Source organism: Erpetoichthys calabaricus, chromosome 17, assembly GCF_900747795.2.
Source record: "Erpetoichthys calabaricus chromosome 17, fErpCal1.3, whole genome shotgun sequence".
In the NCBI taxonomy this organism is placed as follows: Eukaryota; Metazoa; Chordata; class Cladistia; order Polypteriformes; family Polypteridae; genus Erpetoichthys; species Erpetoichthys calabaricus.
Window position 1 is genome coordinate 77,210,684 of NC_041410.2, and position 24,571 is coordinate 77,235,254.

Here is a 24,571-nt window from a genome sequence, read left to right on the forward strand (position 1 = left end):
AGTCTGAATTCTAAACTTCTCATCACCTGAGTGAAGTTGTTTAATCTTTTTTAAGTTGCATTCAATCATTGTCATATTTCGAACCAAATGCTACCAGGACAGGCTCTAGTTTTTCAATACTCCTGACTAAAGAAAGAGATAGCTTATTTAAAAAGATTTGATTCCAGTGTTTAGAATGAAAACATGTGTTACTAGGTATTTAAATTAGTAACCTAATTTAGCCAATGTTAATTCCATATTTGACATGAGTTTCACAGGTTTGATAACTTCAAAAACAGGTTGAACTTGAACTGAGCTCAGACACATTTTTTTAACCTAACAAAAAATGAGAAAATAAAAAAATATATACATAACAAACATAAAATGTTAACATATTTATTCAAAATCTTAATGTACTTGTCATTTCTGTTTTGAGTTTCAGCCACTGATGACGAAGATCACATTTGACAGAGCTCGGTGCAAAGCTATAATCGATTGCTTGTGTAGACAGGGACCAAATATCGGCCAAGTTCAAGCTGAAAGTTGTAGCAGCAAGTTCATATTCTGTGGAGAGTTCAGTGGCAAAAACTCCCTTATCGTCCGTCTACAAAGAGACAAAAGTTATCCATAAATGCAATGCTACACAATAATACAGTACCATGATCACAAATGTAAATGAAAATGGATATAGGAAATAACTATAAAATACTTATATACCTATACATAAAGGGCACTTACAAATTCTGTTGCAGTCTTTATTTTCATTGCATATGCTCAAGATGAAACTTTTTACAGACAAATGTCGTAAATCATTTGTGTGGATAACAGTTGTGGTTCGAATCCCATACTTTGTTCCATTTTCACCCCACATTCTCAAAGGTGTGCAGTTCATATTAAATCAGTGTATTTTAACCAGCCCTGTAAGAGCGTGAGTGGAACCAGCAGTGGATTGGTAGGGATAAGCTCCTGTGTCCAATACCCTTAAATATATTAAGTGGGTTACAGAATTTTATTTTACATTAAAATTAATTGCTTGTTAATGGGTTTCACAGAGTCAACAAATCCAACTGCAGTTTTAATAAGAATTCAGATTTGTGTGCTCTGAATGCTGTAACTGTTCTCACAAAGATGTTATTGCACTTCCATTGCCTTTTGCTTGCCACTTAAATCACTGTCATATTTGCTGTATAAAACATCCTGTCTAAGAATCATTGAGAATCTGAGAAAATGGTAAGAAAATGAAGACAAAAGAACATTCTAAGAAAATCACAGTGTCTAAAAATGGAGGATGTCCATTTAATTCAACTTGGGTTTGGGAAATCACTTCTGAAAACTGAGTACAATGATGGAGTATGGAATAAAGATGTCTAAATAATAATAATAATATTAATTCTTTGCATTTATATAGCGCTTTTCTCACTACTCAAAGCGCTCGGCAATTGCAGGTTAAGGGCCTTGCTGAAGGGCCCAACAGAGCAGAGTTCCTATTGGCATTTACGGGATTCGAACCGGCAACCTCCCGATTGCCAGTGCAGATCCCTAGCCTCAGAGCCACCACTAAATCATCTTCATCAAAAACTCTGCATAATACTGGACTATACAGGAAGGTGGAAACTCTTATCCAAAAAGAACAATCTTAAAGCTTTAAGAATTTGCCAGGAAGTACTATACTGAACAAGATAAGGTTTAAGAAAATTCTTGAGGAAGATGAAAATTATATTTTGCTTTTTTGGATAAATGAAAAGCTCTTTGTGCTAAAACCCCATGCCACAGTACCTTATCCTTACAGTAGAATACGGTGGTAGCAATATCATATTGTGGGGATGCTTCAGCAGGAATTGGGCAATTTATTAGACTTTTAAAAAAATTGATGAAGCATGGTATCAGAAAAATGGCAATGAAGTTTCTCAGTTTGCCAAAAACTGAAGCTTAGGAAAGATTTACAGTTCAACAGGAGAACAATTCCATGCATACAGAGAAAGCAACAATGGCCAAAATCCTAACTTTAGTCCCTTTGAGAAACTATAGCAACATTTTCAAATGGGGGTCCATAAACGCTATCTTAGGACAATGGATAATGGATGGATGGATGGATATAATACATTAGTGATAAAGCCAAAACAAGCAGCCTTATCAGATTTTTTTGTTAAATATGACTAACTTTTATAATCTTTTTTCAGTTGTCATGCTCACTTACACAGAGAATGCAAGGGTGTTGTAGGTTGTACCAATACAAGAAGTGATGTTTATCATAAGATGCTACAGTCTGTCCTTTAACATTTGATGTCATGCACAGCTCTAAAAAATGAAAAGAACACAGAAAATTTTAAATTGGAAAGAATATTGTCATCACATTTGCTCCTCAAATATTGATTCTAAAAATGACTGTATATTGCAATGCAAAGTAAACATCCATCAAAACATGTGGAATACATTTTTACGGTTCTACATTACAAATCGCTAAGTTTATTCAAGTTCTTTTTTTTTTTTTTAAGCATTTTATGGATTTTATTAAAATCAAATAACATTCTATACAAGCAAGTCAAGTTCAACAAAACTAGGTTCGAAACAAATCAACCCCCATCCATGATGAAGAGAGTTAGGCCAACAGAGTAAAACATTAAACTAGTAAAAATAAGTAAACAGATAAATTAATAAATTAATAAAAATAAATAGAATAAATGTTATTGATTAGATCCTGCCAGGTTTTGAAAAGGTTTTGTACGGATCCTCCAAGGGAGAATTAGATTTTTCCCAATTTCAAATAGTATATAACAACAGTTACCCTTAAAACTTAAAAGAGGTGGACTAGGATTCTTCTAGTTGAGCAAGACAAGTCTACCTGCCAATAGTGTAGTAAAGGCAATTACAGTTTGTTTGTCCTTCTCCACTTTAAGACCATCTGGAAGTACACCAAACACAGCTATTAATGGATTAGGAGGGATTGTGACAGACACCAAGGCTGTCTGAAAGGCATTTAAAAGGTTTTGGTCCAAAATGATGTTAATTTGGTGCACGTCCAAAACATATGTGAGGCTGGAGCTTGATTGCAATGTTCACTGGTTGAATCTTGCACTGGAGACATTTTGGACAATTTTAAACATGACAGATGTGCTCGATATATAATTTTAAGTTGAATAATTGTATGCTCTATGCATTGGTACCTTCCACTCCTTCTCTGAGATATTGTGTGTGAGATCCTTTTTCCACTGTACTCTAGGATCATTGAAAGGGAGGGACTTTAAAATGTTTTTATATATTACAGAGATGATGTCTGAGTCCTTGTTTTGTCTTGGTAGAGTAATATGTTATTCTACTTTCCCCTTTTGTATTATTAATATGTAGCCTTTGTCAGAATGCCTCAAATCTCAGACTTACCACTGTTTATAAGGTATTGTACCATATAACTTCTCCCCACCTTCTCTTCTACATTTATAACCTCAGGCAATTAGGTGTAGTAAAAGACAAGCAGGAGTTAAGTTACAATTTAAATAATGTATTATTGATAACATTCATAAATAATTACAATATGCAAAGTACACTTGAATATTGGCAACCATACAACCTGGTAAATGTTGATGTGTAATTTCAGGCGGCACACAGACTTGTTAGTTACTTAAAATGTCTCTTGTTAAGGCATCATTTGTGGTCAACTTTCTTCAGAACAGGCCGTATGCCTGTCTCAATATGGCTGCCGAACTGTGCTCTTCATTGTGTTGTTCTTTTCAGTTCATGGTGTGAGCTGGTCTTTCATCAGTTTGTTAAGAGAGACAGAGGGGGGTAAAGCAAGCAAATTTATAGATTTTCTGTCCAACTCCTAGAGCGTTGTGGTACTTAAAGGTTTCTGATACAAGCCAATTCGAAACAGCCATACTTCAGGACCAATGGGGGGACATAATACCTTCACATCTGCCCTCCAAACAATTTGTTAAGGTAAAGCTTGGCAGTTAGGCAGACTGGCTTTCCTGAGGGGGCTGACTGAGAGATTTCAGCAGAGAAATATTGGCCCTACATGTTTGAGGCACTTCCCCCAACCTTGTCATAAAATTACAAAGACTCATTCCTAAAAGGGGGGAAGGGGTTCTTAGCCATCAAACCATTGCTGCTATTATCAATAATGTAACACTAATATTATATTGCTTTGTCTAAGTTACAAATAAACACATACAAAATATTTATCAACTTGTATGCAAAATTTTACATCATAACTGTCCTCAAGACTGATCAATATTTTTTTCCGGAATAGAGGTAGGTGGGAGGTGAGGAAAATTGGGCAAGTCTATACAAGTTCAATCTGAAAATATCAAGATACAAAGTCACAGCAAATCTCTAGAAACTGTATTGTGAGCTCCTATAGCAACAAAATCCATGAGCATGCAGATGAAAATAGACATTCAGCTCAAATTAAGGAGAAAAGAGGATAATGCCATTTTTTGGAGATATTTTGGACTACATTTGGAACCAAATTCCACATTTATATGCAAATATGCATAGGTTCATAAGAACATGCAGATCTGATTTTTCAAGCTGAATGGGTTTTTCTCAATTTTACTCTCGTTGCAATGTATCTGATTAGTATCACAAAAATGCACAACAATAAAAGAAAATTAAGTGTTAATGCTTGAACTCCTCCACTTGCCTGAGAGGGCACTCCACCCTTTTCCGGCTGAGGACCATGGTCTCGGATTTGGAGGTGCTGATTCCCATCCCGGCCGCTTCACACTCAGCTGCGAACCGATCCAGAGAGAGCTGAAGATCACGGCCTGATGAAGCAAACAGGACAACATCATCTGCAAAAAGCAGTGACCCAATCCTGAGCCCACCAAACCGGACCCTCTCAACGCCCTGGCTGCGCCTAGAAATTCTGTCCATAAAAGTTATGAACAGAATCGGTGACAAAGGGCAGCCCTGGCAGTGTCCAACTCTCACTGGAAAAGGGTTCGACTTACTGCCGGCAATGCAGACCAAGCTCAGACACCGATCGTACAGGGACCGAACAGCTCTTATCAGGGGGTCTGGTACCCCATACTCTCGGAGCTACCCCCACAGGATTCCCCGAGGGACACGGTCGATCGACTTTTCCAAGTCCACAAAACACATGTAGACTGGTTGGGCGAACTCCCATGCACCCTCCAGGACCCTGCTAAGGGTGTAGAGCTGGTCCACTGTTCCGCGACCAGGACGAAAACCACACTGTTCCTCCCGAATCCGAGGTTCAACTATCCTACGGATCCTACTCTCCAGCACCCCCGAATAGACTTTTCCAGGGAGGCTGAGGAGTGTGATCCCTCTGTAGTTGGAACACACCCTCCGGTCCCCCTTCTTAAAGAGGGGGACTACCACCCCGGTCTGCCAATCCAGAGGCACTGTCCCTGATGTCCATGCGATGTTGCAGAGACGTGTCAACCAAGACAGCCCTACAACATCCAGAGCCTTGAGGAACTCCGGGCGTATCTCATCCATCCCCGGGGCCTGCCACCAAGGAGTTTTTTGACCACCTCGGTGACCTCAGTCCCAGAGATAAGGGAGCCCATCTCCAAGTCCCCAGGCTCTGCTTCCTCATTGGAAAGCATGTTAATGGGATTGAGGAGGTCTTCGAAGTTCTCCCTCCACCGACCCACAACGCCTCAAGTCGAGGTCAGCAGCGCACCATCCCCACCATACACAGTGTTGACACTGCACTGCTTCCCCCTCCTGAGACGCCGGACGGTGGACCAGAATCTCCTCGAAGCCGTCCGAAAGTCGTTCTCCATGGCCTCCCCAAACTCCTACCATGCCCGAGTTTTTGCCTCAGCAACCACCGAAGCCGCATTCCGCTTGGCCTGCCGGTACCTATCAGCTGCCTCCAGAGTCCCACAGGACAAGAGAGACCGGTAGGACTCCTTCTTCAGCTTGACAGCATCCCTCACCACCGGTGTCCACCAACGGGTTCGGGGACTGCCGCCACGACAGGCACCGACCACCTTACGGCCACAGCTCCGGTCAGCCGCCTCAACAATGGAGGCACGGAACATGGCCCATTCTGACTCAATGTCCCCCACCTCCCTCGGGACAAACGGATCGGTGCGGCGTCTGCAGTGAAGCAGGCTCTGCATCGGTCTGTCGTGGTGAAAAAGGAGCTGAGCCATAAGGCAAAGCTCTCAATTTACCAGTCGATCTATGTTCCTACCCTCACCTATGGTCATGAGCTATGGGTAGTGACCGAAAGAACGAGATCGCGAATACAAGCGGCTGAAATGAGTTTTCTCCGCAGGGTGTCTGGGCTCTCCCTCAAAGATAGGGTGAGAAGCTCAGTCATCCGGGAGGGGCTCAGAGTAGAGCCGCTGCTCCTCTGCATCAAGAGGAGTCAGATGAGGTGGCTCGGGCATCTGATCAGGATGCCTCCTGGACGCCTCCCTGGTGAGGTGTTCCGGCACGTCTAACCGGGAGGAGGCCCAGGGGAAGACCCAGGACACGCTGGAGGGACTATGTCTGTCGGCTGGCCTGGGAACGCCTTGGGATTCCCCCGGAAGAGCTAGTAGAATGGGCCGGGGAGAGGGAAGTCTGGGTATCTCTGCTCAATCTGCTGCCCCCACGACCCGACCTCGGATAAGTGGAAGAGGATGGATGGTTGGATGGATAAGTGTTAATGCAGGCAAAAAGGGTAGGGACCGTTTAATTTTTTTTAGGGCGTCTCTCTGTAGGTAAAACTTCATTAATGAAACAGTAATTAAATATTTTAAAAAGTCTGCTTGCATACAATCATACCTGCAATAGCAGCCAAAAATTAAAAACCTCAGTTGCAACAAAAATTAATTCTGCTTCCAACAACACAGCAACAACTCTGAAAATTGTATTAAGGGGAAAACTAACATTCAAAGAAAGAAGTAAAAAGAACAAACACATACCACTCACTGCACCCTCGCCTTACCCTTCCACTCAAAACTACCCTGTTAAAGAGATCCATGAAATGCCAAAAGTTATTGATGCCTGTGGAGACCAGAAAGAGTAATACAAGAGGCAAAGTGTGCCTGAAAGCAGATAAGAGACACAGAAAATAGAGAAAGAAAAAAATAAGACTGGGGATGCGATAGCCACTGGCCAACTACCTCACAACTAAATGCTTAACAGACTGCCACTCATAATATGGCTCCAGCATTAATAAGTTGATCTGTGTCACTTAAACTTCAAGACAGACTAGATTAAGGAAAGAAGATTTTCTGAAATTTGCAGACAGGAGCAATGGCAATCACTTCTGCTGCACTTACATAATCTACTCTCACTTGTGATCAATACCCCAAGTTACTTAAACCTTTATACTCAGAGAGTTGGTCTTCCCTTTCCAGCAGAAAATAGACCAATGATTAATCAGAAAGGACCATGACTTTAGTTATAGAGGTGCTAATTCTTATACTGACTATGTTGCGAACCTAAACAATGCGACCTGATATATATCAACAGATGTGTATAACCACATGATGTAACATTATACAGTAGTTCTGAAACTAGATACTATCCAAAATTCTGCTGCATCCTGATAGTATGAATAAGAGAGTTTACAAGACACATCCTTAGCAGCAATGCTAAAAATACAAATATGCCTTTTATTTAACACTTCTGAACCAAATGTAGTTTAATTGTGGCCCTGAAACCCTGTATTGTCACAGCTCCTCCTGCATGAAATCAGTAGCAAATCATTAAAAATCCTACGTGAAGTCCAAAAGCACATGTAGAAGGGCTGCCAAAATCACATCCACCTTACAAATATCTGTGGAAAAACAAAAGAATCGGTACACCAAGCCACAGCCAGTTTCAGCTGTTTGCCAGGTTCTACATTCTGGTTGCCCAAAGTTTTTCTGGATAGGACCACATAACCAATCTTTTAAATTCAAATTACTGCCATCATCTCCCATGGAGCATTGAAGAGAAGTGTTAAATATAAATTAAAGAGATAAGTAGGTTAAGTGCATAAAATTGGCTGCATACCATTTGATTAATTTTTCTAAAACACCAATGTAATATGAACATATACATTGTTTTCCAGAAACTTAATCCCCCAAATACTTAAGTCAAAACTTATTTTTTCTTACCAAGGGGTATGCAGTTTTTCCGAACATAATCTACAAGTTCCTGAGATCCACCCACTTCTGGATGTAGAAAAGTGCCATGTCCAATTCTGTCAGGGGGTAAGGTTAGTAACAACTCTGTCTCCTCCTTCTGGCTTGGTACCTGAAAAAGTTATAGGAAATATAAGAAATGCAGATATTTATTTTTAACAACAACATCATTTATATAGACAATTTTCATACAATAAGTGTAGGGCAAAGTGTTTTCACAAGTTGTAAAAGAAGAAATAAAAGGTATAAGAGGTAAAATGAAAGAATCCTTAGTCTGTAAACTGCTAATGGTTTAAATGGTACATATCAATGCCTGATTTGATAACATATGCCATGGTCAGATGACCAGAGGAGAGAAGAACACAAAATCTCCAGTTGGCGATCGATCGATCGATCGATCGATAGATGACCAAAAACTTGCAAGACCAAAAGACCAGCCAGCCACACAAGGACACTCAACACCATTTCAATATTATAAACAAATTCAACAAAATAAACATCAAATAAGCAATAGAATGCTTCAACATTTCAAGTATCATAAAACAATGCAGCAAACCTTGGCCAAATGGCAAAGACACAGAACATAACCATAAAATTCAAGAAAGACAAGACAGAAGATTATCAATACTGTAATGGTGAAAAATATTTGTATACTTATTTAAGACTGTCAAACAGTTGTATTCTGTAAATGCAACCATAAGTTATCATTGTCAATATTTGTGATTATGCAATATTACTTTTCATTTTTTACAACTGTTGCACATAAAAAAAACACTATGAAAGGAACAAATTAAAATGTGTTTTAAGAAATTTGTAAATGTTTGACAGTTATTATCATATTTCCACTGATAAATGATTTCAGTTTTAATGTGCATAACACTAATTGGAGCCTCACAAATTTATGTTTCACTCTCAGAACATTGACAAAACCAGTGCAGAAAGATCTGAGATTGCAATTTTAGTGTGAATTATCAGCTAAAAACAAAAAAAATGTGCAGTGATAAAAAAGGTTAAATTTGTGCTATTTTCCTTAAATGAAAACATAGTCTTACTAATATGAATTAAAATTTATAATTATTTACTTACTATGTTATATTAACTATTATGCTTTAATTTTCCATACCTCGTTCACTCCAATTGGTACTGCGCGAGAACCAACCACTGCTGAGTAGCAGCAGGCATGAGAATCTCAGCTCCACACAAAATGACAGTTAATTACAGGCTATATTATCCACACATATACACAGTCAAACACAGCATTTTCAGTCATCCTCCTAACATCTGTTTGGGATAATAACCAACTATTGTTAACTAGCACAAAACTAAAAAATACATATGTAAGAGGTTTTTATGATAAAACAGTATGTGACTCAAATAAAAAGTAAATTAAATATTTATACTACTTACCTCAGCTAGGTGCAGAGCAAGTTTGAGTCCTACATTTTTTGCTCTCTGCAGAGCTGGAATAAAATCCTTGCTATGACCTGCCTTGAAATTAACAAAGAAAAAGTGCAACACATCAGATGCAGGATAGTATAAGTAGTCACAATAACCTCAATAAAAAAAGCACATAAACAGTACATCTAACCACTAGAAAATATAGAGGTTTTAGAAGCTTCTGAAATTATTACTTGCACACATCTATCAAATTAACTAACCATTTAAAAAAAAAAAAAAAAAAAAAAAAAAAACCTTTTCAGGCTTTACAACTTAGACTATAAAAATATATAGGTATACAGTAACTCCTTAAATGAAAATAGAATGCCAAATACAGTATAATTTATAAATACCACAATAATTTATACAAATGAGAGAAGGGCTTATAGTCCATCAAGGTCTTTTTAATTAAACTAGGTTATTCCAGTGGTGCATCAACATCATTTTTTAAACGAGTCAAATAATCTCCAGTAAATGACTTGGCACTTTCTTCCAGCTTTCCAGAACCCTTTTAATAAATATGTATATCCTGGTTCCCATCTGGATTTCACTTGTGTTTAATATTCATTGCTGTCCCTGACTGTTTTACTTACTAATACAAGAAATAACTCTTATGGATCAGCTTTATCAATATCTTTGAGAATTTTTAAAATCTACTTTATGTTATTGAGTAGGCTTTTCTGTTCACAATTAGAGGGGTTCAGATTCCTTAGTCTGTCAAAACAGAGCAGCCATTTATTGCACAGATAAACCTGGCTATTCCTTTTTGTTCTGATTGCTTGTCTTTTTTTAAATTATCGTACTCAGAAGTTCACATTATATTCCTAATATGACCACAGCATGGCATTATAAAATCTGTGGATAACATCCCTTGATTTTAAAGACATAGCCAAATACTTTATTTGCCTTTTTTAATTTCTTGTGTACACCCTTATATCAAACACGTTGCACTTTTTTAATGTAGTTTGCTTTCATGCTGCACTTGCTTGTTTAAATATATTAAAAACTGGCTTCACTTTTTTCATCCAAATTAATTTGTCTTTGTGTTATGTCCAAAGGAAAACATGACTTTCAGAGATTTTCTTGTTTTTTCATCCAAAATTTAATATGGTAAAGAAAAAATAAGGGTTCTAGCCAAGATCTCAAAACCACTCTACAATGATCCCTCGCTATATCGCGCTTCGCCTTTCGCGGCTTCACTCTATCGCGGATGTTATATGTAAGCATATTTAAATATATATCGCGGATTTTTTGCTGGTTCGCGGATTTCTGAGGACAATGGGTCTTTTAATTTCTGGTACATGCTTCCTCAGTTGGTTTGCCCAGTTGATTTCATATAAGGGACGCTATTGGCAGATGGCTGAGAAGCTACCCAACTTACTTTTCTCTCTCTCTTGCGCTGACTTTCTCTGATCCTGATGTAGGGGGTGTGAGCAGGGGGGCTGTTCGCACACCTAGACGACACGGACGCTCGTCTAAAAATGCTGAAAGATTATCTTCACGTTGCTATCTTCTGTGCAGCTGCTTCCTGAAGCGACATGCTGCACGGTGCTTCGCATACTTAAAAGCTCGAAGGGCACGTATTGATTTTTGACTGTTTTTCTCTGGCTCTCTCTCTCTCTCCCTGCTCCTGACGGAGGGGGTGTGAGCTGCCGCCTTCAACAGCTTTATACCGGCGGTGCTTCGCATACTTAAAAGCCAAACAGCCCTATTGATTTGTTTGCTTTCCTCTGTCTTTCTGACAGACTCTGCTCCTGACGCGCACTCCTTTGAAGAGGAAGATATGTTTGCATTCTTTTAATTGTGAGACAGAACTGTCATCTCTGTCTTGTCATGGAGCACAGTTTAAACTTTTGAAAAAGAGACAAATGTTTGTTTGCAGTGTTTGAATAACGTTCCTGTCTCTCTACAACCTCCTGTGTTTCTGCGCAAATCTGTGACCCAAGCATGACAATATAAAAATAACCATATAAACATATGGTTTCTACTTCGCGGATTTTCTTATTTCGCGGGTGGCTCTGGAACGCAACCCCCGTGATGGAGGAGGGATTACTGTATATGTACTTTCATTCCACTGACTCCATGTGGCGCGTTCTCTGCTTATCTGTACTTTTTGGTTCCTGCCCACCAGTCAGTGTGCAATACAGGTTTGTAAGTACCTCCTGATGTCAAAAGCTTTAACTTTTTGTTTTAAAGAAACTACACCAAATACTTTCTGAACATTTCATTGAAATGTGTTGTGTAATTTGCCTGTGCATTGTTAGTATAGTTGCCTGTTGAAAAAAGCATACCAAGGTTTTTGGACAGAATTTACATTTTCTAAACTCATGATGTCTGTCATGTACATTATTGTTTTTAAACAAAAGTAGTCATTACCTTACTTGTAAGCAACACTTTGTTTAAATGAGCAGCTTATTACATGATATAAAAACTTATTTTGGTATGTGTTTCCAGTGTGTTGAACAAAGGCCTCTTTTCTAATTACAGTAGATGGGCTGTAAGGAACTGCTGCTAAATCAGATGAAGTTTGCTGAGTGCCAACAGAAAGCTATATTGTCATAATTAGTTTTGTATTAACTATTAAGGATACAGGGAGTAAAAGAAACATAACACATATCCTGTGCTAATAATATCAGCTAACACACCTATTATGGCTTCAAAATGTGATACCCCATTGCCCACAGCTTTTATCCACACCCACTGAGCCTGAATAGCAATGTTTCTATTTTAAAATCTTACAATGTCACATGCTTTACCACACAAAATTGATCAAAACAATGGCAGTAAACACACCTATGTCAACTGAAAATATGAAGTTGGCTATCTATGTATCTATGTTTAAAATCCTAAATTTCAGTTGAACTTGTACGTTTAATATTACCTTAAATTACAGAAAAGTACAAACTGTAAAATGGGTTTTTTTTTACATGCAAATCAATTGAACAACTGAAGAGTACTTTCATACTTCACTTTGTAAAGTGGATAAATGGAAGGTGCTAATCACCTTCTTACCAGTATTATTATAAAAAGGTATTTTCTTCTTAGAATATGAAATATGCTTATTAATACATAATTATCAAAGGTATATTTAAATAAACACTTCATATTTTCACCATTCAGAGTACCACATCAAACACTAAAAAAAAAGTTTTGCAATAACTTTTACACAAAACACAGAAGCTAAGTACACTAACCATTGGATCCCCACTGAGGTCTAAGCCCACTACAATACCATTACTTGAAAGAGAGAAATCTTCTGCCATCTTTACTGTATCCATGGCAACAGCAGGACCATGTCGTCGATCAATAGCCAATAAAAATCTAAAAGATAGAAAATCTGTATCATGAAGAATACATCTGTATCATGAAACGCCGCCCAATCAATTTGACTGCATTTAGCTGGATTTGAGCAGACAGTACGTCTCTGAACACCTCAGAATTCATTCGGCTGCTTCTGTCCTGTGTCACATCATCAATAAACACTAGTGTCCCAGTGCCACTGGCAGCCATGCACACCCAAACCATCACACTGCCTCCACCGTGTTTTACAGATGATGTGGTATGTTTTGGATAATGAGCTGTTCCACGCCTTCTCCATACTTTTTTCTTGCCATCATTCTGGTAGAGGTTGATCATGGTTTCATCTGTCCAAAGAATGTTTTTTCCAGAACTGTGCTGGCTTTTTTAGATGTTCTTTAGCAAAGTCCAATCTAGCCTTTCTATTCCTGAAGCTTGTGAGTGGCTTGAACCTTGCAGTGCACCCTCTGTATTTATTTTCATGCAGTCTTCTCTTTATGTGTTGTTTACTTGGTTGGCTGTTGTGAAGGGGTTTCTCTTCCCATGGAAATGATTCTGCAATCATCCACCACTGTTGTCTTCCGTGGACGTCCAGGTCTTTTTGCGTTGCTGAGTTCACCAGTGCTTGCTTTCTTTCTCAGGATGTACCAAACTGTAGATTTTGCCACTCGTAATACTGTAGCAATTTCTCGGATGGGTTTTGTCTGCTTAAGGATGGCTTCTTTCACCTGCATGGAGAGCTCCTTTGACCGCATGTTGTCTGTTCACAGCAAAATCTTCCACATGCAAGCACTACACCTCAAATCAACTCCAGGCCTTTTATCTGCTTAATTGATAATGATATAACGACGGACTTGCCCACACCTGCCCATGAAATAGCCTTTGAGTCAATTGTCCAATTACTTTTGAGCCCCTGAGATGAAGGGATTGTGTTCAAAAAATGCTTTAGTTGCCTCACATTTTTATTCAATCGTTTTGTTCACCCCACTGAATTAAAGCTGAAAGTCTGCACTTCAGCTGCATCTGAGTTGTTTCATTTAAAATTCATTGTGGCAATGTACAGAACCAAAATTAGAAAAAAGTTGTCTCTGTCCAAATATTTATAGACCTAACTGTATGACAAATACATAATATGGCATAACAAGACATCCTAAACCCTGTTTACACCAGAGCCCCAGAAACACTACAGTCAACATCATTGGATGGAGAGCCAATCTGTTGCAGTGGTCACTCACAATAACAAAGGCTTCCTTTTTCCATTACCTAGCTCCTTGGTAGTGCAATGGTACAAATGGTTACCCAGTTTTCCACTCAACCTCTGTATTCAAAATTAACTAAAAGCACTAAATTGTTGTGTGTTTATATTAACATCATTCTTTTAACAAATGAGCATGATGGACTGATTGATCTCCTTGTAAAATGTATGTTGTACTTTAGTACAAGCATGTTTATTCATTTAATAAATTTGATTTAATAGAGTTTATTCCATTTTAAATATACTTTATCGCAGAAGTAATCTGAAATAAAAAGACTATTTTAAGAATAGTAGTGAATTAGATGATTCTGATCAACAGATGCAAATACCTGATTCTGATCAGCGTCAGTTGTATTTACATTAAAAGCTCTTATCCAGCAACAAAAAAGAGGCAAACATGAGGTACTGTATGTGAGCTAAGAACTTGAATATACATGACAATCAAAACACATTCAGAATATAATTATGAGCCAGAACTTTGTTAATGGCAGGTATTAGACTATAAAGAGATTAATCATAATATTACCCTTTATATCTAATGTTCACATCTATTCTGTAAATGAAGTGTAGCAAAGACACATAAGGTGTTAATATCCCTGTGCTATTTGCCTAAGGGAAATCAAAATATAATTGCATTAAGCTTGATTCAAAAACATATTCTTACCTAACTTCAATATCAGCATTTTCTTCTTTACTCTGCTTAATAGCTTCAATCACTGTCTCAACATATCTTTTTTTAGTCAACCCTTTAAAAGGAAACTTCAGTGTAAATAGCTGTATTACAATAATATACTATGCAATAAGAACATAAAAAGGTTTTAAGAAAGTAATTTGGCCCCAAAATATTATACATTTATACTTCTTACTCACCTACTAATAACATTGCAATATTCTTCAAACATTAACAGGCCCATTTAGTCTAATTTAGTGTCACGGGGACTCAAATCAGCTTGGGTACAAGCTAGGAACCAACTCTGCACAGGGCACCAGCCCATCACATTCATACTCCCAAACAATGGGAATTTAAAAGAAAAATTGCAGTGTCTGTAGGAAAACTCAATCAAACATGAGAAGAATGTGCCAACTCCACACAGACAGTGACTGAGCACAGGATTCAAACCAAGATCACTGGATCTATGAGGCAGCAGCACTAACTACTGAGTCACCATACATCTTCAAAATACAGATTTAAAGTTAAAATACTAGGCCACCAATTCTATATATGTCCAGTTTATTATGAAAGAATATGATTGCTATAGCTACATTTACACTTAAAAATACTGTAAATATTTTTGCTTGACTGCTTTGTTTCTATTAATAAAATCTACACTCTCATTTATAAATTCAATCAATGTGCTGGAATTGAATTAAGTATCATTAAAAGAATGGAAGTTTCAAAATTTTAGACAGCCCAAAAGAAGACAGTTCATAAGGTTCTCTTTATCCCTTTTACACCAAAAGATTTATTGTACTGCATGTTTAACATACCTGTGCTTTTCTCTTCACGAGGGGTGCTTCTAAGTTCCAGATACTTAACTCCATCTGCTGCAAATTCCTTTATAACATCTTTAGTTACCTGTAAACACAAGCTAATTGTTATCACACTATTCACCAAAATGGTTTGCTTACCAGTATTTGATCTTTTTTTAAGTTATTTAAAGAATGGAGGCTGAGGATTAGTATATTTTCTATAGTTGTTAGAATTCATTCCTCATTATTCAAAATTAGACAAGACAATGAAAAAAATCTGCTGTTCCTGTATTGTGAATAAAATAAAAATTAAAAGCACAATACTGGTTTCATTGACTAAATGTAAAATACTTACATTTACATTTACAACATTTAGCAGACGCTCTTATCCAGAGCGACTTACAACAGTGCTTAGTAGTCTACAACTGTTCTTCAGTCTTTAGGCTAGGATTAAATCTACTGTCATTAAACAAGTTACCGCTGACCAAGTTGTACACAAACCATGCTAGAAGAAAAGAGTAAGTTTAGTACAATTTTTTTTTTTTTTTTTTTTTTTTTAAAGAGAAAGGGTAGAAAAAAGTATGGGGACTTTACTCCCCCAAGTGCTGTTTAAAGAAGTGTGTCTTCAGATGACGTTTGAAGACCGTGAGGGTCTCCGCTGTTCGTACAATACTTCACTTTGAACTCATGCATTAGAAAGTAGAAATAAAACTCAGGCAAGTGAACTGGTTTATTTTCTCAAGACCTTGATTAAAAGACCAATTCAACTGGATACCCAGGCCACTGGATCTGTGGAGCAGCAGTGCTAACTACTGAGTCACCATACATCCCCAAAATGCACAAAGAAAGATTGTTAAGTGAACAGCCTTTTTCAAATCTAACCACAAATTCTCAACTGGACTGAGATCTGGACTCGGCCACTCTGGAACATTAACATTGTTGTTTTTAAGTCTTTCCTGTGTAGGTTTAGTTTTATGCTTGAGGTCACTATCTTTCTGGAAAACAAATCTTCTCCTACAACACAGATTTCTTGCAGACTGTATCAGGTTTTCCTCTAGGATTTTTCTGTACTTTGCTGCATTCATCTTACCTCACCCCCTACCCTTACAAGCCTTTCAGAGTCTGTTGCAGAGAAGCATCTGCATAGGTTGGACTACAAAAATGCTGTTCACTCACAATCCCCATACAACCTCTCAGAGTTTGAGCAGTTTTGCAAAAAAGAATGATGAAAAATTGCAGTGCTGATAAAGACTTGTGTACACAGACTCAGATCCGTCATGCTTGGGGTGAATACTTATGTGATCACTTATTTTCTGTTTTATGTTTGCAACTAATGTTGTTTTCTTTGCAAAGATCTGGTTTCACTTTGACATTAAAAGAGTGTTTTTCTGTTGATCAATGTGAAAAAGTCAAATTAAATCCACTGTGATTGAAGGTTGTATAATAATAAAATGTGAAAACTTCCAATGGTTGAAATTTTTTGTAGGCAATGTCCTGACAGAAAACTCTAGATCTAAAATATTGTATAATCACTATTGTACATTTCATTTAAAATGTATATGTTGTTCAGATTACATCACAATGAAAAGTATAATCTACGGAAATCCTATTATTAATATAATCAGAAAACCTTAAGATTTATCTGTTGAGATGTATAAATTTATAGTGGGAAAATTAAAACATACATTAGTTCCCATAAGAAAGTACAAGCAAAACCCAATACTATTAACCAGATAATTCATCTGAAAAACAAAGTATTGCATAATTTATGTGACTTTATTCCCTTCAAGAATTATTAAGTATAAAATAGATAAATTTCTTCACCTCAAAAATGTCTTCCTCTGTGTTAGTTAATTGGTGAATTACTTTAAACATTTCAAAACACCTAGGAAGAAGAATTCAAAAATTATTGTTGGTTGTTTAATTAAATTATAGGATATATAAAATTTTTTCAAAGCCATTTTTGAGATTTAACAAATTGTAAGTGAACTCTCTTTGTAAGTAAATACTCATAATGTTAAAAATTTAAATAAAAACAGCAAAATTGGTGTTCACCTCCTCAAATAATACAGTGTTCATTTACAGTCACATTATTTTGTTTAAACAAATTTTCTGGCCTAAAACCCAACATTTAACACCTATTAAATCAAAGCTGTTTTTCCATAATTGTAGCATGTCTTCCCCAATAAAAACTAATGTTCAAATTGCCAGAAATACAAGAAATAAAACAATACAGTATGTTGGATAAAACACACAAACCAGAGCTGGCATTTAGAGAAAGACCCTTTTCTGCAATTATAGTTATTAAATTTTTGGACAGGTCTGCACTAACATTTAGATTGGATCATATGTGCCCATTCTTTGTTACAATACTGTGTAAAATGAGATTGTAACAGGCCAACCTGTGGACTGCAGCCTTCAAGCCATTCTATGACAATTTAGCTACATTTAAGTCAGGCCATAGGCTGAACCTCTCACATTTGTTTATCTTTTTGTCCTTTAACCACTCTACTATTGCTTCTAGTCATGACAGGCACATATCAGATGTTTTTCTGAGACTAGGAAGTTGTTCTCACATAATCTGTATTTTGAGATATTCATATCCCTTTCTATACAAAGCAGTTTCCAACACCCTGTTGAAGAGATCACAAACAACACCCAATAACTGCTGAAATGTACTTTAATTTTCAAGATGCCAAACCCAACAAATGAAAAAATTACGTCTACAGACCTTTAACAGGTATTGTGGTTTGCTAACTTAATTTATTTTTATTTGTACATTCCAAATTATCATATTTCAAACTTTCTTGATTCATTTTTTCCTTGAAAGTATGTAACATTTGTTTTAACTTTGTATTATTTATTTATTGGTGGTATTATTTGCATTACACTGTACTTTTATTAAAGGCCTTGAGAATCCTTTCAGCTCTCGTCTTTTTTCACTTTTAAGAGTCTTACAGCCTGGAATTTTGCTTTAGGCTGGGGAATTTTATTTGTGGATCAAAACTTCTTGTCAGTTGTCAATGTCAATGTTTATTTATAGAGCACATTTAAAAGAGTCCCTTTCCACAAAAAATACTGTATATAAAATTACACATTAAAAAATGAAACGCCTTAATTTTTATATATTTTTATACATTTATTAACTATGTTAAATTTGCAAATTGTGACAGTGCAACATTTGCCCATTTCTTCTTATAAAACTGCTCCAGATATTTCAAGTCAGTGCGGTTTTCCCATAAATCTTTGATTAAATTAAGATCAAGTCTCTTACTGGGCAAGTCAAGGATAGATATATTTGTCTTTATTTTGCTCTGATAAAGCATTCTGGAGTATTGTCCTTGTGAAACACAAACCACATGCTAAGAAGACTTTCTACTTTATCTGCAGCATTTACCAGGTGACACATTGCAAACACTTTAAGGAAAGAATATGTGTTTGCTATCATAATGTTAGAAATTGTCAATACATGAACACCATTTCTAATTGCTACCACTGACATCAATAATTCATTCGGAGACACAAATGAAATCGTATTAAGAATTTCACGTTTTCCAGCAAACGCACTTAGAGAGATTAGCAGATCTAGGCAGCACAAATGCAACTGTATATCTTTTTTTCTTCTTAACAATGGATGTCACTTGGCTCCAATATATGTTAAATATCTTTGAAATGGTTTTGCATCCATAGCCAGACTTGTGCTTTCCTAAGATCTGATGTTCAACTTGCTTGAAATGTCTCTACCACATTCTGGGGCCTTACAGACAGAAAACAGACATAACTATTGCTACATTTAAATCCGTAAGAGTCTATCACCAAATTATGTAAGAAGCTAAGGTAGTATTTTGTATGCGGTCAAATTTTGCCTGGTAAGTAATAATTTTAACTTTTAATTTTGTATAAATTATTTGTAGTACTAGTGTGTTGTACCGTGTTAGCCATTATGAATGTAGAGAAAAGCCAAGCAAAATGACACCTTTTATTGGCTAACTAAAAAGATTACAACATGCAAGCTTTTGAGGCAACTCAGGTCCCTTCTTGATTACATCTTGCCTGAAGAAAGGGCCTGAGTTGCCTCAAAAGCTTGCATATTGTAATCTTTTTAGTTAGCCAATAAAAAGTGTCATTTTGCTTGGCTTTTCTCTGTATAAATTATTGAAACTTTTGATACGGTCTTATCTATTTAACAAAGTGAGCAAAGTGTTGTTGATAATTGATGCAATGCACAATAATTTAATCTACAACCCCAATTCCAAAAAAGTAGGGATGCTGTGTAAAATGTAAATAAAAACAGAATGCAATGATTTGCAAATCTCATAAACCCATATTTTATTCACAATAGAAAATAGAACACATATCAAATGTTAAAACTGAGAAAATGTACCATTTTAAGAAAAGAATGAGGTCATTTCAAATTTGAAGGCAGAAACATGTCTGAAAAAGTTTGGGACAGGGCCATGTTTACCACTGTATAGCATTCTCTCTTCTTTTAACAACAGTCCGTAAATGTCTGGGAACTGAGGAGACCACTTGCTGGACTTTTGGGAGAGGAATGTTGCCCCATTCTTATCCGATATAGGATTCTAGCTGCTCAACAATCTTTGTCGCATTCTTCATTTCATGATGCACCAAATGTTTTCAATTGGTGAAAAGTCTGGACTGCAGACAGGCCAGTTCAGCACCTGGACTCTTCTACTACGAAGCCATGCTGCTGTAACAGATGCAGAATGTGGTTTAGCATTGTCTTGCTGAACCAAGCAAGACCTTCCCTGAAAAAGATGTTGTCTGGATGGGAGCATACGTTACTCTAAAACCTGTTTTTCGGGCTTGATGGTGCCTTTCCAGATGTGCGTGCTGCCAATTTCACAGGCACTACTGCACCCCCATACCATCAGAGATGCAGGATTTTGAACTAAGCGCTGATAACAAGCTGGATGGTCCCTCTCTTCTTTAGTCTGGAGGACATGGTGTCAATGTTTTCCAAAAAGAATTTCAAATTTTGATTTGTCCGACTACAGAACAGTTTTCAACTTTGTCTCGGTCCATTTTAAATGAACACTGACTCAAAGAAGACTGTGGCGTTTCTGGATTTTGTTCACATATGGCTACTTCTCTGCATGATAGTGCTTTAACCTGCATTTGTGGATGGCACGGTAAACTGTGAAAATGATTTCTGGACATGTTCCTGAGCCCATGCAGTGATTTCCATGACAAAATCATGCCTGTTTATAATGCAGTGCTAGCTGAGGGCCCACAGATCATGGGCATTCAACATTGATTTTCAGCCTTGTCCTATATGCACAGAGATTTCTCCAATTTCTCGGAATCTTTTGCTGATATTATGTAGCATAGATGATGAGATATTCAAAGTCTACCCAATTTAACATTGAGGAACATTATTCTAAAATTGTTCCACAATTTGAAGATGCAGTTTTTTTGCAGACTGGTGAACCTCTGCCCATCTTTACTCCTGAGTGACCCTGCCTCTCTAAGATGCTCTTTTTATACCCATGTTACTGACCTGTTGCCAATTAACCTAATTAGTTGCAAAATGTTCCTCCATGTGCTTCCTTTAAGTACTTCTTACTCTTCCAGCCTTTCGTTGCCCCTGCCCCAATGTTTTGAGATGTCTTGCTGCCATCAAATTCAAAATGAGCTAATATTTTTTATGAAATAGTAAAATATCTCACTTTCAACATCCGATACATTTTCTATGTTCTATTATAAATAAAATATGGGTTTATGAGATTTGCACATCATTGCACCGTTTTTATTTACACTTTAGACAGTGTCACAACTTTTTGGAATTGGGGTTGTATTTCATATTTAAAACCTTAACAACACAAAGTGTGAGAAGGAGTATTTGGAGTTGAAGACATTTTCAAGGTACTATATGTAACTGAAATTGATTTCACAATAATTTAATAGCTTAACATTAAGATAGCAGTTAGAAATTCAGTCTGTAAAGTCTGATGTGGAAAATACAGACAATACCTTATGTTTTTTTGTTTTATAGTTATTCTATGTTAATAAAAGAAATAAAATTCCACAAAATATTCTTATTGTTCTATGTTTGGTAAAGCAATATCTTTTCCCATAGACATAAACCAGAGAGAGATCTAACATTTTTGGTTACCTAATTAACAACGGTGAATTCATTATATTTTTTTTACCATCTTATCTGATCTCTGACTCTGTCCAGCCACTACTCACTCTTCCTTAGTCTAGTAAATTGCTTAGTCAATCAAGACCAGGACTAAATGTTTTGTTCCATAACCTTTGAGAGGCATGAACTTAATAGTTTCACTTTGCTACACTACTTTGCTGATTTTTTTTTTTTTTTTTTTTTTTTTTTTAAATTAGCAACTTGGTGGCTGTTGGAAATTTTAATGCCTGATATCACTATCTTATATTTTCCTGTTAATTATTTATTTGAACTAACTTCACCAAATCAAAGTATATACAGCTAACATTGTTATAGTAATAAAGAAAACTATCAGTACTTACTCTTCAAGTGTCCTGCTTTGTCCCTTACTAATGACAGTCATGCTGTGTTCAATATTCAGGTGAGGCTTCTTAGCAATTAGACGTTCAAGTGTTGGAGGACTAACAGAGCCATTCAGGTGAGCATGGAGCTCCTGTTTAAAGAAGATACATTTAGCTTTATGTTTTAATTTATAAAATTTACAACAGTTTACAATAGTTTTAAGGATAATTGTTCCAAAATAAATCTCTAAACTTTTCAGGCTTTTACTCACATTTATCCCTGCATATGTATACAGTATACAGTATTTTCAGGTATAACTTTCTCTATATATATCAGGGTAGGATAAAGATGGCATCAGACTATTGCACCTAAAAATACACCAACACTGTTGTTATCTGAATTTGTTTGAAAACATTGAATTTGAAGGGTGAGGTGACTGTACGTTAAACATCATATTTCTAGAAAAAATACTAATGAATAATTTATATTAGTGTGTTTTACTCAATCTGATGCAAATCACACTTTTATGATGCAATAATCACACTTTTGAAACAATTATATTGGTTGTATACATATATATACTGTACAAACATACACACACACACACACACATACATACATTCATACATACTGTTGATACTGACACCATGTTGTGTACATATAAAATTAACAATTACATTTGGAGTTCAATCTTTATTTTGCGACACATTTTATAGGCAACCTATATCATTTGCCTATATTTCAAGTCTGAATCCTAACTCTGACATTTTTCTTTTCACAGACTCCATAAACTTTTTTCATTATTGCAGTTCTATTTTCCTACTGTTTTTAAATTAATGGCCCTCTATGCATTATTTACTTAGTACTAATACAAGTTATACACAAACACAGCATAAATTGCATTTTCCGAACCAACTCATTACAATACAGGGTTACATGAAACTGGAGAATATTCTATTTGCACTGGGAATACAGAAAATAAACCCACAGGAGTGCAGTAATGTGCATACCCACACATGCTCACTCAGAGTCAAATTTTGAGACAGCAATTAACCAAAACATTAATATTCTGAATGTAGGATAGAACTGGAGTACCCAAAGAAAATCCATATGCAAATAAATTAGCAAGAACATTAAAAGCTGTGGTGGTTAGGTCAACACTGTAAACTGGATCAGCACGAGCATATAAGTGTTTCTTGTGATGTCCATGCCCAGTCTTAGTTTGGTTCCTACCCTCCACCTAATGCAGCCAGGATATGCACCAGGTCAGTGTGACAATGAATCAGATTTCAGCAGACTTTTAAAAAAAATGGAATTATGAATTCAAGGGAACTACTAAGACATTAAGGTTTGCTACAATCCAATTAAGCATGCATTAATAATCTAAAACAAGATGTAATTACACTGTACATTGAAAGCAGGCAGATGAGAATATTTTTAAACGTCTCACCACTTTAGGAAGTTTTTGGTACAGATCTGGTGGGATGACTTCATGGTTCACTGCTTTAAAGTCATTGGTGACTCTGATAAAGTTAAATAGAAAAAAAAAACTTAAATACCAACGAAAGAAACAATGGTGATTTTACAGTATATACTGTCCTTCTCAAGTAAACAATCCAAATATATTTTATAGATAAACAACTATAGGACAAGTACTTACATGCATGTTTTTTTTTCTCACATTTTGCCTTAAGTTAAATGTCAGTAAAGGTTTGGGCAAAAGTATAAAATAAAACTTGAGCCTTATTTTAGAAAAATAGAGTGTTTATGAGCAAAATCATTCTGGTTTTCTCCATTGTCACAGTATAGAAAGTTTTAATTTAAATTATAAATGATATTGTAGCCTCCACCGAAATGCCACCATCATTATATTTTTAAAATTTACTGATGCTTTTGATCAAAGCTTTCTTTAAAAACAGGCTTGAGAATTTAGTTCAGCTGTGAGGCACTGTTCATATGTGGTTTAGTTCATGCTTATCGGATCATTTTTAATATGTGCAGAAGTCTGTCTGCAGTTAAACATGTTGTCCTTCAGGTTCAAGGATGAGATCAATTGTCTTCTCTGTATATATGTTGCCATTAGGAGATGTATTTTGAAAACAACATTAAATTTTCATTGATACACTAGTGACAATAAGCTGCATTCATTTAAACCAAACAATACTTACAGCATTCATTAACTGTTTCATTTATGTAAAACAGTTGATGAATAATAATTATTTCTGTATGAATTCAGAAATAACAGAAGTTTTTTAAGTATGTGATCACTTGGAATTGTAAGGCAATACTGAAAAAACTCTTAAGTCAAAAAAGGCTTACATTTCAGTTTAACTGTCTCCATTGAAAATTTAGATGTTATCTTTGACAAAGACTCAGCCTTCAGTTGTCACATTCTGCACTTTTCAAAAACCAATTTTCCTAGCTTAAAAAAATTACAAAATTAAGAGGGCTTCTTAAATTTTGCAGAATTTTAAAAAGCTAGCGTGTTAACTTCACTCAGGTTAAATTGACTTCTGCAGTGTTTTATGATCAGGCTGTTTTAATTGTTCA

The 24,571-nt window shown here is 36.3% G+C and overlaps 1 protein-coding gene across 1 annotated transcript in view; it reads right to left on the bottom strand.

Annotated features, from left to right (window-relative positions):
- Positions 1 to 361: 361 nt before the first annotated feature.
- adal (adenosine deaminase-like) overlaps positions 362 to 24,571 on the bottom strand; it is a 29,166-nt gene continuing 4,956 nt past the window's right edge. Inside the window, exons 2-11 of the mRNA XM_028823297.2 lie at positions 23,472 to 23,544; positions 22,042 to 22,172; positions 17,359 to 17,419; positions 15,553 to 15,640; positions 14,729 to 14,810; positions 12,707 to 12,833; positions 9,483 to 9,563; positions 8,049 to 8,187; positions 2,177 to 2,277; positions 362 to 583 (exon numbers count right to left, since the gene is read on the bottom strand). Of these exons, the coding sequence (XP_028679130.1) occupies positions 380 to 583; positions 2,177 to 2,277; positions 8,049 to 8,187; positions 9,483 to 9,563; positions 12,707 to 12,833; positions 14,729 to 14,810; positions 15,553 to 15,640; positions 17,359 to 17,419; positions 22,042 to 22,172; positions 23,472 to 23,544 (1,087 nt within the window). The 3' untranslated portion in view covers positions 362 to 379. The remainder of the gene's footprint in view (positions 584 to 2,176; positions 2,278 to 8,048; positions 8,188 to 9,482; positions 9,564 to 12,706; positions 12,834 to 14,728; positions 14,811 to 15,552; positions 15,641 to 17,358; positions 17,420 to 22,041; positions 22,173 to 23,471; positions 23,545 to 24,571) is intronic.